Genomic DNA, 20,547 nt, shown 5'->3' on the forward strand with positions numbered 1-20,547 from the left:
AGAGAGTGCAGAGAGATGAAAGATCTCTGAGTGTTATTAATTAATTAGCAGAATCCTAAAAGGATTACAGTACACTGTTAAATTCATAATGTTAAATACATCCAATTTAAGTTATTTTTAATTATTCCTATAGGTTGTTATTGCTTCTGTTCATGAATATATAATTTACAAATATTCTTGGCTTTTTTATTTCAATGCAATGCATTACTGCATGTAGGTCAGAGGTTTGGTTTTTTATTCTTGCACTCTCTGAACTGATGCATACAGTGCAGTAAATTGAAGTAAAACAAATGTAAATTTTGAAGAAATGAGAATTCAAAGAGCAGGAATAAAATACAGGCCTATTGTCAACTATGCTTTTTCGCAACATTTATACTAGTGGTTTTGTATAACAAAAATATAGGCTTTACATAAAATTAAAAAATTTTTTTCTATTTACAAATATATCTAAAAATATACATGTACTCTTCAGATCTTAAAAAGATCCATTGTTTATTTTCTTTATAAAAAATATCTTTATATTTTGAGCCATTTTCCCCCCATTGGAGGAATTGATGTAAATTGATGTATACCTGTATTTGATTCTTTAATATTTTATAATGTGAATTAGAACGGTTATCAATAGTGATTTTGTCACATGAATACATTACATCTTACAATTAGATTTATTATCTTATTATCTCTCTCTTTCTCTCTCTTTTTCTCAGATTTATTACATCTGCAACATAACACGACACACAAATAAGCCCATTTGGATTTGTTTTTTGCAAATAGTTTCCTTCTTCTTAAGTACTAAATGGTTGATGAGGGTGGTAGTTTTCGAATAATTTAGTCAGGGAAAAACGTTCCCAAATAATTTAGCCATCTTCCTAGCCCCGACCACATCGAATTGCTTGTACACACGATTACGTACGCTTCATTTCGCCGTCATGGGAACGAGGTCGATGTTTCGGCAGGTCGGACGGTCGCTCTAATTCCAATCGCCGTGAAAATGGTTTCAATACGCAGCATGCCGATTGGCTACAGTTAATTAAGCCGAATCACGCTTAATCAACGCGCGCAATCACACGACTTTTCTAACATCTTGCTCTACATCAGTGTAAGCCAAGCATAGAGAGAGAGAGAGAGAGAGAGAGAGAGAGAGAGAGAGAGAGAGAGAGAGAGAGAGAAGAGAGAGAGAGAGAGAGAGAGAGAGAGAGAGAGAGAAGAGGAAGAAAGATAAAAGAAGATCCGATATCTCGTTCGCTATATCGCGGATTATTTCTTTATTTGCAACCGTATCACGTTATAGGCTGTTCCGTGCGTGCACAAACGCCGGATCTAATCGATTCTCGACGTTCGATTGCTCGAAACCGCTGCTTCATAAATAGAAGCTTAGCGATTTCCTTCTCCATGCAACGCGGCGACGGCGGCGGCGACGGTGCGCCGCCTCTTTGCTCTTATTGGCGACGATAGAGGCGGGATTCAATAGTTATTCATTAAACTCGAATTCAGTCGGGCAGGATGCTGGGGTCACATCCACGGCTAACCTTGCGGCTATCTTCAAAGGCCTTATCTCCCGCCGCGCGCTCTCGCTTTGCCGTTCTTCTGCTCGTTTTCTTCGCCAGCTTTGCCTGTCGAGCAATCGAGAGAGGCCGGTCGATATGTCCGTCTGGTGAACGATTGAAAATCGACCGTCTTCTATCGTCGACAAACTTCCTGCTTTGGTATTTCTGTCACGAGTCTGATGCATGCCTTTTCTGGATGCAAGCTTCCCGCGGATGTCAACGACCGCAATCGAGTTAGAATGGACAATGAAGAAGCGTTTCTTTGATGCTAGATATATTGTTTCATACACATTGTTATGTAGAACTAAATATTATAATATTATTAATTGTTACTTTGCTACGTTTATCTTTCATTAGTTTATTAGTTATTTAATTGTAATACGTAGACATGTTCGATTACAATCTCATCTGCAATTAACATATTCTTTGTGAGAAAAATTTCCAATTTCAGATTTTAATCAACCTTGTTGCTTTATGCCGCGAATATCACTCAAGAAATCATTTTCACGTTAAATTATGCTGAATTTTCAATATATCTAATATCCGTTCACTACTACAACAAAGCAATGCGATTCTCAGGATCGTTTGTACAACTTCAGGATCCCAAGACAGATAATTTAAAATCTATAATGTTTTACGAATCACTTATTTACAAAAAAAAATTATCCTATATTTTCAATTATATTTTAAATATCGTCTGTATACTAAAATATAAATCTATAACTGTAATGTGTTTTGTTTATTATAAAAATTTTTAGAGCTTACAAATAATCTGAGAGGAGAGTTATAGGTATTCACGTGTCCGATGAAAAATTTATGACTGATAAGTGAATAATGTTTCTGGAATAAAATTAAAAGAATTACATGCTTTACGTTGTCGATAGATGAATGAAACATCTTTACATTATTTATGATAAGATCTTCAGAGTTTAAAGCTTTAAGACATCAAGTCTCTCCGCCTACTATAAGACGCCACTGGCCGTTCCCATCATCGATTCTGCTATCCCTTTGACCGGAAGATTGCGTCCCTTTCCCCCGGTCTACGCCAATGTCCGATGATGAAGTTATCCAGCGATAATGGCTCCATTACATCGCAGCGTACTGCGGCACACCGTCTCTCTCCCCCTATTGTCCCCTATCGGGGCCCCAAAGAGTCTTCTTTGCGCAGGTGAAGCGGGGAGGAGGAGGAGGAAGAACAGGCATCGTCGCACCGTATACTTACCATGGCGATTGTTTATGTTGGCTGATAGCCACTTATGTTGCACACACATCGCATTACGAAGCCGTTCTTGGGGCCTCGCGGCCCGTTACTTATAGCCCGTGGCCTGGGCATCGTAGGGTAATGGCGAACGCGTTATGGATAAAATGTATACTTAGCCTCACAGCTCGATGGCACCGATGCCTTGATGCCTCCTCGGCAATATCGAGATTACGCCATTCTCTTTTCCCTTCTCTCTTGTGTTTCCTCTTTGTTTCGGTTGGATACTTCCTCGTTGCTTGCTCGTTGTCGTCGCGAATTTCGATTGCCATTTTCTAGAGAATGAAGAAACATTTTGCGATGCGTCCCTCGTTGCAACAAAGCTCGATGCATCTTTTTATGTCAAATCGCAATAATATCATTTGAAAAAAATCAATAAAAGTTAAATAATTTATAAAAAAAACATCTTGTATTAAAACTTTGTGTATTAAAACTAGTCTTTGTTAAAATTGTCGTGTTGAATTTTTACATGCCTAAGTGTTAATTTAATATAATAGAATTATAATATTTAAATGTTTTGTGTTAAATTGATGTTTAATATTTCTCAGTGTTAAAATAATTTATGAGTAAATAACAAAAATAATGTAATTTTAAAATGTAAATTCTAAGATAAATGAATATAAAAGATGAATATACGTGTTAATTTAACACATTTTAGATGTTAATTTTGTTGAATATGCTTCCACAATTTGTTCCCAAATCTCAAGGTATTACATTTCCTTGAGTTAATTTTTATATAATGTTTGCGTTACATTCTAATATATTCATCTTGTGTTAAATTAACATAGAAATTAGATGGACACTGTCGGGGACGCGTGAAATGTATTTAATTCAACACAAATTTTCCAACTGTAAAATCGCGTTATATTTGGAAGTATCGTTTTAAAACATCTTATTTTCCATTGTCACATCTATTTTAAAATATTGATGTGAGAAAATATCGATAGGTACTTTTAAATATTATACATAAGGTGATAAAGAGATAGTATGGATATTTCAATATTTTATCATGGTCAGATACTTTGCATCAGTATTTGGCTCGGAGCGCGAATTATGGAGACAAAAAAAATGGCGCTCAGTCGAATGCAAACACAGCTATCGTCTATAGATTCGCACCGGGCGTATCCGTCGTATATCGGATCGCATTTAGCATAAATCGACGTTTCGTAAGTGACGGGACAGGTGCGCACCTCGCGGGGACGGGAAGGAGGATGACGTCAGCGCGTGGCATCTTCCTGCAATGAGAGATGCAAAAGCGTTGAGCCAGAGCCGCACGAAAAGTTGGAGATAGCCTCGAACGATGCCTGATCCGGGTAACGTTCTCGCAGATTGACCACCTCCGATGTTAATGGAGCCCTGATTACAAAGCACGCTCCAACTCGGCCCTGCCCCCTGTTTATATCAATATCTCAGCATTGCTCACGCTACACATTCACACACACACACACACACACACACACACACACACGCACGCACGCACGCACGCACGCACGCACGCACGCACGCACGCACGCACGCACGCACGCACACACATATACACGCGCGCGCGCGAACACATGCATTCTCTCGCTGTTATCTCTTTGCGACTATTCTTTATTAAAATGCAAAACTATAGATTGAATACGGAATCGTTTGTTAGAAATAAATTGTAAATTAATTGTTCGTGTTACTTTACGACAATCGAATTCACTTTAGTAGGTCCCTAATTCGCAAATATGAATAGAAGAATATGATAAAATTTTATTTATAATTCTCTATGCTGAGGGAAAAATTTTTGATATTTATAACTATAATTATAACATGTTATTCAGATTAATTTCACGCGTGTGAGTACAAAATTATCTAATATTTTTTATACCTAATATTTTTTTACTTTACATATAAAAAATGTTTAATAATGCAATAATTTTACTAATAATTTGCTAGTAATTTTTACTACTATTTCTACTATTAATACAAGGCTAAAAGTGTTTTTGTTAGCCCGAGTTTAGAAATAATATAATTGCAATGTGTCTTATTTACGTAACAAGATTTCCCTTATTTTCTTGTTTTTTTCTTTTAAATAATACATAGATTTTATTAGAAAAGATATAATTGCAATTTTTTTATATTTTCTATATGAAGCCAAGGAGTTTGCTTAGATCGATTCGAGGCATTTCGAAAGAATTTTCATATTATCCGAATCGAGACGGACGGAAATCGTGACGTGAAAATCTTTTTCTCAGTGTAATCAAGCTGGGGTTTCTCGCTCACATGTTCTAAGCAAAAGTATCGGTGAAATGGTAGGTGTGCCTCGAAATACAATCCAATCCGCGGCGGATTCCGAGCAGGCTAAATCCTCGGTCCGATCTGAACCGGCGCGGCGGCGTTTTCAGCGCGAACTACCCCACCGGCGCTCGCCTCTTTCTTCGGTCCTCCGATCGTTTGGGGCGGAAAACGCAGCGTCAGCGCGTCGATGGTGCTATTCGCGCGGACCAAATAAAATGTATCGAGCATTTTATTCGTCCCTGTCGTATGTAGGTTGGACAAGCCGTCGATTTCCGATCCCGTGGGTTTCGAGGGAGGCTGTGCACAGTACGGATTTCGATTTGGCCCGCGCATTCAATACTCATCCTTTTCTGCGCTCATAGCGCACGTACAAATAGTAGGGTGTCGAATATCGTCCTTTTTTTTATTGAGATGCTGAATGCATGGAATTCTGATAAAGGGGATAATAAATAAAACAACGACACAAAATTGGAGAGCGTTTCATTATTATTTTTATTTCTGTGATCATCTAAAACATAGCAATGAAGTATTCACCCTTCAAGAGATACTGAAATGGATATCTAATATTACGAATGTAATGAAAATGATATATTTGAAAGAAAACAGGACTATATGTACTGATCGGGAGAAAAAATGATTACAATTTAATTATAATTTACATTATTTTTGGTGTCAATTTTATATGTATATATATATATTTTTTTTGATATATAAATAAATTATATTTAAATAATTAATTAAATAAAAATTCCCAATCACATAATTATTTTAACTGTATATAATTAGTACAGTATTTTCTGTTGGAAGATCCAAGCAATTATTCACGCAGCTTTGGTAAATTTAAAGCAATTATAGACGCGCTAACCGTTGCGTAAATGAATGCATTTATATAGTTATAAATATATTAAATATAATATACTAAATACTTATTTTCTCTTATATATAATTATAATATAAGAAGATTTTCTGAAGAATCATTTGCTAATGCATTTTTGCTATTCTAGTATCTTTATATAAGATATTAACCTGGTTTGGAGATTGTGGTGGGCATAGAGGACGCAACGTACAGAATTCAACCAATTTCATTTGGTCCTTACGGTCGTTTTAAAACAAGCCCGGACAAAACATTCCCGGCCATGATGCCGGAACGTATAATAAGAGTGTGATTAGCATTATTTACGGCCGGTTAACTATTAACTCATAAATCAACTGGGGACTATATTATCTGCTCTATGTGTTTGTGCGCGTAGCCAACTAGCTTCGACGCAAAGAAAACAGTACGGCACCGAGGTGCCAGGTCTGTAGATTGACCGCTCGATAAGGACGATTCGAGAACTCAAAGAAAGAGAGAGAGAGAGAGAGAGAGAGAGAGAGAGAGAGAGAAAGACTCTCGGAGTTGGCAAGGAGATGGACCATCCGTCTATAGTGATTTAAGGGAATTTGCTTGGACCGCTTCCGGACCCATGCTCTTTATATTTTGCTCGATTTTTAAGACGCGTAGCGAGAAATCAACCTTTAAGATGTAATATCCCAGAAGGGTTTTCCAAATTTGAATAACATTTATTTTTTTATTTGTCTCATATTTAATCATTTTTAAAGTTATATGAAACTTATATGTATCAAATTTGAAGTTAACTAAAGATATGACGTTATCCATGCATCTAAAAGACATAATTTTAAGGAGTATAAATCGTAGATCATTTATAATTAAAGAAAGCATACAGAAAATTACATACTATACACAAATAATAATTATCTGTTTTAAATATTTTAAGTTTATATATTTTTGAATCTACTATAAGTTCATTATAAGTATCAAATTCATTCAAAATATATTCTGAATCCTAGTAAATTTATGTGTATGATTATGTTTTTTCTATAAAGCAAAATTGAGTTGTAATCTTATGAAATATATCTAAATGAAATAAAGTACATTTATAGTAAGATAATCACACTTGCTCTTTTGATATAATATTGTCAGTCAAAGGCATTTATATTTCCTTCCGATATTGATAACGATACTTTCGCCCTGATATAACAAGTCTGGCAGGAAACGCTTGTAAAAACGGGGCGATGAAGCGGAGGAATAGGGAGATGCGAAGATGGCCGCAGCTTCTCTCTTGTCTCGCGCACAGCATCTTTCTCTTTGTTTTGCCGATAGAGGATGAAGATGCGGGTCACGCGTCGGCGGTTAGTTCTGATTAGCAACAGAGCGAATGACGTACCGCTGCCAAGTTCTCGTGCCACGAATACTCAAGTAACGAGTATGTATATATATATGTGCTCTGCCAGGATCGGAGACCAGCACCGCGCCGGTTTATGGGAATTTATTTAGCGTCACGAGGCGCGCCAGACTCTTCACTAAATAAATTCTGAGAAAGATTCGTGCAATTCGCAGATCTATGGGCTGTGAGAATTTGACGATGAATTTAATTTATACACAATTATCACACAATGGATTTGAATAACCGAGAGACATAATATATCTCTGTTTATCGTGTCTTAAGTATAAAATTCTTCCTATATTATTTTAATAAATAATTCTATTTCAAATTTTTTCTTTACTCTGTATTACATTGAAAATTACTGATAGCGTAAAATACTACTTTAAATGTAAAAGTGTAAAAGCACTCTCAACTATCATTGCATTTTTTAAGGCGCCAATAGAAATCAAAAGAAAACCACTAAAATATTAAAATTGTTATAAAAATAAATATTTTTAAATAAAACTGTTTTTTTCATTTATTTTTCGTTACATAGAACATTTGTGTTAATTTGTAGGGGTGCTTTATACTTATGGCCGAAACTGTACCAACGGGCTAACTGTATCAACGGACAAGGATACAAATTATATTGATATTATATGTTTACACGTATTATTAACATTAAAATGATACAATTGATACGATGGTCAACAAAGATCAAAAAGAGGTTTATTATCTTTCGCAGTAATATTTCTTGAAATTTACGGCCTTTTACATAAGCGAAACAAGAATCAATCGAAGGGCAAAAGCATTGATATCGTCAAATTCAAGACATCTCATTCTCTTTTTGCCGCGCGATGGAAAATCGACAGCCGCAATCGTGAGAGGCGATAAAGCTTCGCGGACGTCATTCGATGTAGCGCGGGGTCGCGTTGAGAGGAGCGTTGCATTGAGAAATTTCAATTCGTAAGGTCGATGAAGCTGGCTTGATCCATTGATCCCAGAAATATCATCGAGATTACGCAACGTTGAATGAGCGAAGAGTCGGCCGGATGTCGATAACAATTTCAATTTGTCGATGTCGAAGCCGACATTTGCCGTATCGTAGGTCTTCTAAACGTTTACGCTGGAGAATAAGTATAATGCGGTATTATAATGATATTGCGATTCTTTAGTCATTATATTTGATTTTATTTAAATCGCAGTTTTTAAATCGCAGTCAAACTTTTTGTATTACTTTCACAAATACAATATACAATAGAAAAATCTATAATTATTTCCTAATTTTTTCATTCTTAACTTTAGCGGTGAATATAAAATTGTAAATACACATTGCAAAGATTCGCGTTTCCCATAAAGACTTTGAAATTACATAAGTAGTTGATTGATTAATAAAAGACGACGGTGCTTTTCCAAGAAACTGTTATTCAGAATAATATCGAGCGCGCGATCCGCTGGAAGCGCGCAAAATGACAAAAGCCAAGCAACGTCCCGGGTATTGCTGTTGGGATAGGGCGATCGACAAGACCGATTCGAAAGTGCTTTGCGAGCCGTTGCGACGTGCTGTGGCTGAGCTAATTAAGTACGCCATAAGTTAATTGAGATGCTACGCGTAGGAGTAAAGCCGAAGATACGAGGGAAACGTTAAACTGTGTAAACATCGAGCTAATTACTTCGAGACTTTATCGCACAACTCCACTCCACCGAGTTCTGGTGGATGAGTAAAGTGTGCGCGTGCGAAAAGCAGGAAAAGTGAACGAGAAGGGTGATGGAGGAAGGAAAGGGAAGCGAAGAGCGCATAGGGTTGAGGAGGAGAAAAGAGAGAGAGAGAGAGAGGATGTCTCGCGCCGCACCGGAGGGAAGTAAAGAGGGAAGTAAAGAGAAGGGCTGGCGTTTATCGATGAAAACCAAACAGGATTAGATGGAGATGAAGCTGACGTGCGCAGTTTACTGCAGCGTGATCAAAAATCTAAATTCTAAGAGGCGATCGATAAGACGGAACTTTGAAGGAAGAAAAACGAGATAGAATTAAATGAGATTGTTTATTATATTTTTTTTTTTTCGGTGGATCAGTAGATATAGCATTTATTTTATATGAATTTATTCTATCAAATTTTTTCTTCCTCACGTATTCGAATATTCAGTTCTATCAAAATTCCAGTTGACTGACCCCCGCGACTGATAATCTCTAAATATTTCCATTTAATCTGGTCGACGATATTTCTCCCGTTCTTCTTTTTATCATTAATTAGAAGTGCACGATTATATGCACGTTTTTACGCGCGTGTCATTCAGTATATTTTGTATGCATGTATACAAAATAGTTTTTTTAGCACCCGTCGATTTACATTCCTCGTCGACAATTGTTCGCTACGGAGCTGGAGTACCACTGCAGCAAAGGGTTAACCGTTAAATAATGCAAACAAGTCGGGGGTGGGAAGAAGAAGGAAGACGCGGAGTTTCGGAGTGCTAGTGGCGTGGCGGCGGTAACTGCTACTCGCGGAAGGTGAGGAGACCTAGTTAATTACTAAAGCGTTTTAATCGCCGCAAAGTTCCGTCTGGGCCGGAAAGGGCTTCGAGGATGCGGCGGCTGTGTAAATTAGGAACTCGCCGCTTTCCTTCTTCGCGCTCGTCTTTCCCGCTTCCGCATTATGTACGCCTGGGTCTCTCGAGACGAGCGTCAGCCTAATTTCCGGCAAAAAGTGACTTTTACGTAATAGCGCATCGCCTTGAAATTAACATCTCTGAATTGCGTGTACTCCAGAAAGTTACTCGAGCTTTGTTAATTGCTAAGAATCGAATATTTTAGGAGTTATTTTGAGAGCATGTTTTCAATGTAAAGAAATTTTTGATTACACGTTAAATGCAAAACAAATGTTATATAAAACTAAATTCTTACTGTTATTATTCTGCTATAGTTTTCATGATTATTTGTATCAAACTCGAATTCTTCAAATCTGAAAATCTAATATCTGTAAAGAAACGAAATAATCTGATGGAATAAATTTAAGCACATGTAAATTTTGCATACTTCTAAAATATCCTCAAAAGAAAATTGTCTAATAAATTTATAACGAATGGCTGGTAAGTATTTACTACATGTTATTACATATTACATGTTTTAAAATGCAAGTAATAAGAACATCTTTCGTTATTTCTTGCTTTGATTTAACTCCTCTTGTTATTTCTTTTTGGAAATGCTTTCATTTAACTCGATTATTAAATGCCCCTCTCTTCTTTATTTTTCCCCCTCGCTCTTTCCTCTGCGGTTTCTGGCGCATATTTAGGGGTCGCTGGTTACAGGTTGCCTCGGCAACCACATCGAGAAACCCTCTGTCGTTGCCAAGGCAACCTTCTCCTTCGTTTTCTCACCCTCTCCTCTCTCTCTCACAGAGAGATTCAATTCGAGAGAGCGAGAACGAGTCTGAAGGAAGGGAGAAAGGGTACTGGCTTCTGTGAAGCAAGAAGAAGGGAGGAGGAGTCCCAAAGCAGAAGAGGGAAAAAAGATGGTGTGCTTTCTGGTGATTATATTTGATGGCGCGAGCGAGAACGTGCCAAATGAAGATTTGACCTTGATTAAAGATGAACTCTTTCTCCTTCTTGAACTCTTTCTTTCTTTTTTGCTTGTTCCTTCTTTCTTTTATCAATGATAAAACGATACGGGATGTAGTTGATAGCAATCTGGAACAAAAAAGGAATTGGCCAAAAGATCCAATTTATTTCTCACTGCGATAATTGTCAAAGTTAAAATAAATTAAATGTATCTCCTATATTAATGATGTAAACACAAAATTAATATATTTGATATAAACCTTTGCACTTCTTTAGGCCTAAAATACATTATTTAAACAAAATAGTATATGAATATATAAAATTATAAAAAGTTGAGATGTTCTGTCGACTTTTCTAGACTCTTGTAGATGTCGAGAATCTAAAATTTAAGAAAGAAAGTGTGATTATCTCCACGTTCATCAATTCAAGATACATTGCAGGGCTTAAAGACGCGGATTCTCATGCGATTTTAGTATTCGCGGTTGAACCGGGCGAAGAACTTATTTATAAGATTATTCGCCATTTCCGCCCTTGTCCTCTTGTGTATGTCGTTATTTAAGTTTTATATTAAAGCATGGCGGCACGCGCGCGCGAGCGCAGAGCCTCCGGGTATTTGATGTATGATCCGCGCGTGTTCTGGTTCCTTCACCAAGATGCACCTAAACGTGATATCGTGCTCGATCAATTTTTCATGACTATATTTCACCCCTTTCAACCTCTCTCCTTTTCTTCAACATAATCAACTTACGGTTTCTTATTGTCAATCGATAAGTAATTTAATTACTTGTGTAACGAAAAGTTAATTCTTATAACGTTAATTATACACATTCTTAAGTAAAAATTTATGTGTTTCACAAGTATTTTGACTCTTGTGCAAACTTAGTCATTATTCAATATATTCATTTTCTGTCTGTTTATAATTCTGGAGAAATATCGACAATACAAATAAAATCCAGTAAAATTATTTTCAACACTTATGCAAATGATTCTGTGGAGACAAAATATCAATAGTTACAGTAAAATGAAAATATATAATTATTATTAAATTATCTTGTCAATTGATTTTGTGTGTGTGTGTGTGTGTGTGTGTGTGTGTGTGTGTGTGTGTGTGTGTGTGTGTGCAGATTATTTGAGAAAAATATGTATTGTAAACAATATATCAATGCAATGTCATAATAAGTAAAAATTATTTACCGATATGTTATGCAATTTACACAATACTGCATAGAAATAAGCCTATTGGGTCGTAAACAACATACAAAATGTTATGACATGCTACAAAAGAAGTTTAGTATACCGTAAATTATTTGATTGATTAGAAATTATATAGTTGTTGAAATGAGAAGAAGACTGGAATTTCATTTGGATATAAAACAATGAGCGTTGAAATGTATTGTCCTTTATTAGTGTTACTCTGGTAACAATATCCAGAGATGATAGATGAGTGCTGGCTCTCTCGGTTCTCGTCGACGAACGGGGAGCGAATCGCGTGCTAAATAACTTCGCTAACAAGCTGCCGCCGTCACTGTGCAAAAAAAGATTACGTAAGCGGTAATGGCCGCCGGCTCCTCCTAAATTCGAGAACGAAGTGTTCCGGTCGAGCGCGCAATCCGAGAAAGGGGGCAGAACAGGCGAGCAAGCGCGCATAGCTCAGTTAGGGTGGGGGGTTAATTTTAATTTCCCAATTTTTCCCATACCGACCCGGCGCAGGTAATTTCCTCCCCAGTAGAGAATAGATGTAATTACTTAACGCCTCCGAGCTCCTTTTATTAAAAGAGGATCGCGCCCTCGGGGGTTGGAGGGGCGGAAGAAGTTTCCGGAGTGGGGATTGCGACGGGAGTGGTGGTGCGTGATCATGGGGGTGTCTATTCCTCGTACGTTCACTCGAGACTCGAGAAGGGTTTCCTATTTCATTAATTTTATCAATAAGATATTCCATATGGAATATCATCAGAGTAATATATCAGAGAGAGAATTTTAAGATATTTTAATTTCGACATTTGTTGAAAAACATTAATAATTTAATGGTTAAGTAATAATTAAAAAATTAAACACACAGAAATCTTTCGAGGCATAAATTTAATTATCTTTAAATTCTTACCGCACAGTATTTTTAATGTTAAATTATCCGTTGTATTCAAATTATACTATTATTGAATACAAAATATTATTGAATATAAAATTTAAATTATATACTTAGTATCTGTGGGCTGAGAAATTAAATTTCTATCTCAAAAGCTTTCATTTGGGAGAAGAAAATGGATAAAAGGTGAGACAACAACGTTAGGCAATAAACAATCACACAATTCACTGATATATATTTTGCCTGTCCATTACGACGAATCCAACTCGGATCGAATCCGAATGCCTCGACCGATGAGATCGGCAAGGGTATTTCATAGCGGCTGTGGGAAGGGAGGAGCCATCTTGCGGCCTGTTTCAGGGCAGCCACCAATTGATTCGCCCCCACTAGGCACCGCAGGCAAGGCGTCGATTCAATTCCAGGACGAAAAAAGCGTCCAGAGGGTGGCACCGTCCGTATAATTCTCGCGCCCGCATTGGTCCGACATTCCGTATAACCCACGAGTTCGCCGTGGGCTCGGCCAATCGCGTGCTTCTGGGCGGTTCTTGAAACCAGTTTCAGTTTCGCGGACAGAGGGGAGTCGTTGACTCGAGTCTCGAGGCAGATAGTATTGTGCCGTTGGCTCATGCCGTAGTGGTCTTAACCAGCAGGTCCTTGCTGCCAAGAAAATCCCGGAGACTCGCCTGTCACGCGCACGTATTCGGGAACTGCGAGGACCCGGAAGTACATCCGGTGACGCGTCGTGGCCAAAAAAGTGTCGCAAACGTGTGTAATTAGGTGTTTCGATCTCGGCGTGCATACAATTTTGGAGTACACCGAGAAGAATCACTCTCGTGAATCGTGAGACTTCTAGTGACGTCACAGATCAAATATTCTATGATGGACTTTTGAAAAGACGTGAGAGATCGTCAAGACGTGAGAAAGTTTTCAATCGATGAGTTTAGTAAGTGAAGGACAGTTATATTTGTAGGTGGTGCAATCTATATTTAAAATCATCGCTACATAGAAGTATAATTGATACATTATAACTTAATTTGTGATACTGATCGAATTTAGTTAGAGAAAGATTTAAAAGTTGTGAGTACGTCGTTGAGCTGGCCGACGGCTCGTGGAGTTCTGCCAGTCACCTGTTCGACGGGCAACTTAATGTTAGTACGTAAAAAATTATTAAATATGTAAAATATTGTTATCGGATTACGGAATTACGAGTGATTAAGACTGTTTGGCCTATGGGATTTATGAATCCTGAAAGTGTTCAAAAATATCAGAAATATGCAAAATATCACATTATGAAGCAACAAGATTTTTGATCACCGTTTTTTAAAATCATCGCTTTTCGACAAGATCAAAAATAGGAATGGATTTGAGTAATGATCTGAAAGACTTAGAATGGAAGATAAAAAAAATACTGTTTAAAATTGCGAGATCACAGTTTTCGCAAGCGTTTTAATGGTTATTACAAGCGAGTGACTTATAGGCAATGATGATCTATGAACTGTATTGTTTAATGATCATGCTTCAAAGGGCCTGAAATGGAAGACGTAAAGACGCGTTAACTGAAAGCATCTAATAGCGTCAGATATCTTCCAATCTTTCGCATCTTTGACAGACACATGACACCAGTGTACTAGTGATTAGGTGACTCTTCCTCTCCTGTGATCGGGTTTCGCTGATCCCAGGGATTGATGCGAGCGGACTGATCGCTCTCCAAGGGAGAGACAAGCGCCGGCGAATTGGTACCAAAGATGGTCCTGGAGCCTGGAGGCGGTCTGTCCTTTCCGTTGCCTCCCGGCAGCGGCTCCAGCGCCTCCGGAGGATCCTTGCTGGCTCCGGCCAGATTATTCCAAAGGACGACGCCTGTGTTTCCTTTTCACTTGGCAGGATGGCCGCCACATCATCCGGTTTTGGGTCAGGTGCAGAGTCAAGTCCAGCAGAGCATGCAGGCCCAGCATCAGGCCGCTGCCGCTGCAGTCAGATTTCTCAGTCATCATCATCCGCATCATCCTCATCCGACGTTGAGCAATCATTCCCTGGTACCGGCGATCACTGGGCATCATCCTACTGTACATCATCTTCATCATGCTGCTGATCATGGAGAGGAAGAAGATGAAAAGAAGGGTGAGTAGAAATTTAATGAGTGTATGAAATTAATGAAAAGCTTTAACCATAATCAAGCTCCTTTCTAAAAATTCTTGAATTGTGTGTTGTATATGTATGTGTTTGCAACTAAAAATATATTAAATATATTAAAAAATATATTATTTTTCTTTTATAAACTCTTTTTAGAAGACAAAACGAACATATAAAAGATGTAATTTCCAATTAGATTCTTTTAAAAGACTTTTAGACGATGGTTTGCTCCATTTTTATAAAGAAAAATATAATATCTTTTAAAATATTTTTTTCCTTCAGAAATTTGTTCTGTAAAAGATTCATAGTTATAAAATTAATAGATTATTTTACTTCTTGGAATTAATAATATACTTTAGAGTATTTCTCCATGATTGCTCGTTGAAGTATGTTGATGGTGGCGATGTTTCCGAAATAGCTTTTGAAAAACGGTCTTCAGGGAGTGGCATAACGCGGTCAATCATAAGATCGTTCCTGACGAGCCCCTGGGATCACTTACGACGTTAGTCCCCTTTCCCCTTCCTGGCGACCGCTCGTCTGAAATTGTGTTTCGTGCGCGAGAATGTCCGCGTTGCTGAGGGTGGAAATCTGTTTTTTACGTGATCCCATTCACGTCCCTAACACTTGTTTATGCTTCGAAGGGAGCGCCACTTAATTCGCTTGCCTTTGACTTTCGATTGTTTCTGCTGCTCTGAATTTATCGCGCGCTACCGCGAATTTGCGTAAATATTATTGGTCCTTTAATGAACAAAGTTCAAATTGGTTATAACGCAAGATATCGAGTAATTAAAATAGTATTTGTGTTTTATTATTGCGTTTCGTAGGTCTATAAAATTCCTCAATATTTATTAATTTTATACGTGAGATATATAAGTATTTAAAAAAAAAAATATATGGGTTGTCCGAAAAGTTCGTGCCGATGTTGAAAGAAAATTGGAACGCAGAAAATTTAAATTTTAGTATACATTTATTAAATTATATAGGTTAGTTGGCACGAACTTTCCGGACAACCCAATAGTAATATTTTTTGTTGCAGAACTGTAATATAGATGATGATTTCTATATAAGTTGCGCGGTATCAAAATTAAAAAAATTTGAGGAATTGATTAAAAGAGATTAATGGAGAATCTAAAAAATATTCGTTTAAAAAAGAGATAATAATCAATAAATAATAAAAAATTGTATTGAGACAATTTCAACTAGCATTAAATTTCTGTGTCTCTTCATAGAAATTTAATTTAATTAAGCTTAACATCACTATCACGGTATTTAATTAAATTTAATTATCAAAATATTCAATTAAAAAAAGTATTTAATTATGTAAAAACTTAAGAATCGTATTGACTATTTAAATGAGTTAGTTTAAATAAGTTAATTGTGTAAAATTTTTTTATCGATAGATAACAAAATATTATATTAAGATAATTACAACTAGCATGTACACTTTATTTAAATTTAATTTAATTAAACCTAATCATCAAGATTGATTAAAAATGTGATACAATGTGAAATTTTTTTTAAATATCGAATAACTTTAAATTTGAATGAAAGATTTGGGGCTATGCTTAGAAACATTTATTGATATCTGGAATATTTTTATAGTTTCGTACAACAACGAATATAAATATCTTTATTGGTTTGGATAAGAAAAATTCTGCTTTTATTATCAAACTGACGTTCTTGTTCAGTAATTTCATAGTTCTTCTCCAACGGCATGCCGCGTCGGATAACACACTTGGCGGTTTCGTTGGTTCCGCAAAAGTATGCGGTGCGGTGGTTAGATTCGTTATAATTGCATAATGATTTCTACGTCGAGGAGAAGCATTTCGTTCATGAACGTCAGTCGTGCACGCGAGCGTGTATCAGATCGACCCCCCGGTTATTTCGGGATTTATGAAAGCTTCCATCCTCTCTTCATGATAAATAGTTTTATTAGTAACGGCAGGAACGCGCGTAATTACAAATTTGCTCTGTTCGAACATCGTCCGCCGAACGTCTTTTATAGCGTCACGTCGTAGCATGAGCTAAGTTTATTTTAACATTTAATATCTTTCCTTTATGTCAAACTAGATTCGCCCAACGATCCCACAATCGCTTTGTGCGATTTTTCTGCTGTGAAAAATGTCATTGATGTTAAAAGGTTTCGAAAGAATCATATTCTGTTAAAAATGAAATGTTAATTTTAAAGACATTTAGTGAACTTTCTCAGACACGCAAAAATATTGAAACTGATTTATTTTTAACAGTGTATACAACTCACTTTAAATGGAATGTCACACAAATGCAGAAATTTAGTTAAACTTAATCGTTAAAATATTCGATTACATTACTACAGATAAAATTCAGTATCTAGAATATTTTTATACGTAATTTCTGACGAATATAAATAATTATGTTTTCGATTATTTTGATTTAAAAAATTCTTATTATTAGACCGTTATTCAACAAAATTTTTTTATGTATTGAACGTATTGGATTATTTGTTAAAAGTTACAAACAATTAGGAAAATCCTTTTCTTAAGGATAAAAGGATTCTCCAATTTTTTAGTAAATTATGTGTTGTAAATCTAAAGTCATGTACTTATTAGTGATTAAGTTTCTCTCCTTAAGATTAGTTTAAAAACTTCCGCAAATTTCTGAGACGTCTATGACCATTTGGAAGCAACTTTGGAGAACTCCAGATTTTTCTAGTTTTCGAACTTTGGAATAAATTCGCTTTTTTGAAATGAGAATTAGGTCGAGCGCCAAATCGACGTAAATTAACTTGCCGAGCAAAAAAAAAAATCACAACGTTCGCCATGCTCCAATTCGTGTCCTTCGCAATTGAGCGTATTATACTTGGACATGTAATTATACCGATTCCTAATGAAACGTTTGCGCGCGGCGTGTCGCGATTTTATCCCGATCGATGTCGCCAAGCGATAGGCCGTTTGTGAATAAGGGATCGCGAATCTCCCCTTCTTCTTCTCCATCCCCTTATAGCTTCGCGAAATTCTCGTTTACATAATTAGCTCGACGGCGGAATGCTCGTGTTGGACTCACGCGCGTATACGCTTCTATACACTATACGATCGTTAAACTTTTTCGACGTTAGCGCGATCGTTAAGTTGAGAGCGCTTAGCGTCGCCACGAAATTGCGTCCCGTCGGCGCTCGCGGCGGCTCCCAACGGCTTACAAAGCTGCCACATGCTGTGCAATCCCGTCGTCGTGAATTAAGATTCAGACGTCGAGGCTAGATCGGCTGGATTAAAACGTGTCGTTTTACGTGTTAACCTGATAGCGATATCGCCATCGACGACGGTCAGGCCGCTGTCAGTGGCATGCGAAGCGGAATGGGAGGTGTCCTGTCGTTGCTTTACAGATTCTGTATGACGCTCCACATCAGGTAGTTTTGCTTTTCTTTATTCATTCTTTAAGCAAATTGGTTTTTTTCTGTGTAAAACTTTTCAAACGCAAACTCCTTTCACGTAAATTGGTAATGAACGAATAATTCGGAATTATTATTATAATTCAGAGAATTATGTAGAAAAGAACAAATAGGAACTGGCACCAAGATTCTAAACATTAATTTCAATTAATCATTTGACGCAATTTGGATTTTAAATCTATCTAAATTGTATGCAACTGTTTAGGTATCATAGGTGATATTTGGAAAGACATGCATTTACAAAGATATTTTTTGCTTCGCGTCTTTGTATCTTCCTTTATTTTTTTCCTCCATTTTTTTTCTTCAATTTTTGTTAATAAATTGGTTTATGTAATTTTCCGATAAAGCTTATCACATCTTACGTATAAATGTTATTCATTTCTCATTCTGCATTTATTTACGGATTTCCAACTTATTGACTCGTCGATTAATCTAAGTTCATGCCCGCTCGCTTTCATTTGTATTGTATCTCGACCTGTTCAAATTCAAGTTAACGCGATTCAAATCAGCGACAGATGGAGAACGTGCATGAGCGTTGAACCTCGTGGTGTTTCAGTAGTGTTTCAGTATATCTGCCTAATGACCTTTTATAAAGCCTTATTTGCGTCGGGAACAACGACTTTTTCGTATCACACGTGATATTTAAGAGATATGAATTTGCGGAGATATTTTCCATTTCACCTCTCTTATCAACTTATACATCGTATCCAGTAATCGCACATAGATCGTATCGTACAAGACGTGACTATAAATAGACAGACGCACCTTACGGTCGCGTTGAAGCAAAGCAAAAAGGGAATTATACATAAACATTAGTCGTATTGGTAGGTTTTTGATTATGATCTTTCAAAGCAGGAAGTATTTATGAATCATAACTTACGTAGTTGTATCACATCAGTGATATTAGTTCTGAAAATATTGTATTTTCATTGTCGCTTTAAGCATTGTATTTCGCGCATGTCAGTACATTGTAATAGGTGTTAGCATTATATTTTTCAATTGCAAAATGACGTCTCCTTAAAACATAGCTCTTCGCACCTTGACAGGTCTCTTATCGATGAGAGATGAGATTAAATTAAGAGTGCTACACACACAGATCACAAAATATAATTGGCGTACCGCTTTTAAATTAATCGTTTCCATTCTATAACGCGTATTTATGTGACTATATCGGCGTGTATCACGTCCAACGATCCATTAGGCTATTTCGTGCTTTTAAATTGGGCGATCAAATTAAGATTCTCTTCAAGAAAAAGAATTGTTTAAATAGTAATAGACTTACGCCTTCTCTCGTCAATTCAAGAACTGTAAGCTACCCTAATGATTATAGCGAACAAAATAACAGTGTCCATCGAAAGAAATGTAATATACTCGGGAGGGATGCAGGTGAGACCAAACGAGCCAAGCTCCTTTGATAAGTGCGGTCGCGTTTGTCTAGCATCCTGTCATTATTTTACGATTAGACTGAAGGAGGAGGCACTAGTTGACAAAAAAGAGCGACCGCTCTTCACAAAGTAGAGAAAAAAGGGAGGAAGAGGCACAGAAAGAAAAGAAGGGAAGGAAAAGACAGTGAGAAAGATCATAAAATTTAAAGAATAATTCGTGCATCAAAGAATCGAAACAAAATGGAAATCAAACACAATGCAGTAGAGATTTAAAAGAAAGATAGCATTTGGGGCATCTTAGCAAAATGTGTATCCAATGTGAATCGCGTATATGTCTTCCCTTTTACGAAAATATTAAAAATACGGAAAGTAAATGATCCAACGTTATTTTTAAGTTTATAATTTCATTACATAAACATATTGATGTATAAACATTTAAAATTAGCAACTTAAACATTGAATACTCGTGTTAATTTCTCCTTCTTAAAATTATGCTTATATGGATCCATTTGCAGTTCGGATAAGTAAAAGGTCTTTTTTATTATATTTAATTAATTCCATGAATGTAATTAATCTTCATATATTTGTGACAAATGTCATACTTACGCATGTGTTCAGACATGATTCACATTGAGAGAGAGAGAGAGAGAGAGAGAGAGAGAGAGAGAGAGAGAGAGAGAGAGAGAGAGAGAG

The 20,547-nt window shown here is 36.7% G+C and overlaps 1 protein-coding gene across 1 annotated transcript in view; it reads left to right on the top strand.

Moving 5' to 3' along the window:
* The first annotated feature begins 14,333 nt into the window (after nt 1-14,333).
* The window catches only part of LOC108685307, a 42,620-nt gene continuing 36,406 nt past the window's right edge, over nt 14,334-20,547 (top strand). Inside the window, exon 1 of the mRNA XM_018190032.1 lies at nt 14,334-15,030. Within this exon, the coding sequence (XP_018045521.1) occupies nt 14,658-15,030 (373 nt within the window). The 5' untranslated portion in view covers nt 14,334-14,657. The remainder of the gene's footprint in view (nt 15,031-20,547) is intronic.

This window comes from Atta colombica, unplaced genomic scaffold, assembly GCF_001594045.1.
Source record: "Atta colombica isolate Treedump-2 unplaced genomic scaffold, Acol1.0 scaffold150, whole genome shotgun sequence".
Classification (NCBI taxonomy): Eukaryota; Metazoa; Arthropoda; class Insecta; order Hymenoptera; family Formicidae; genus Atta; species Atta colombica.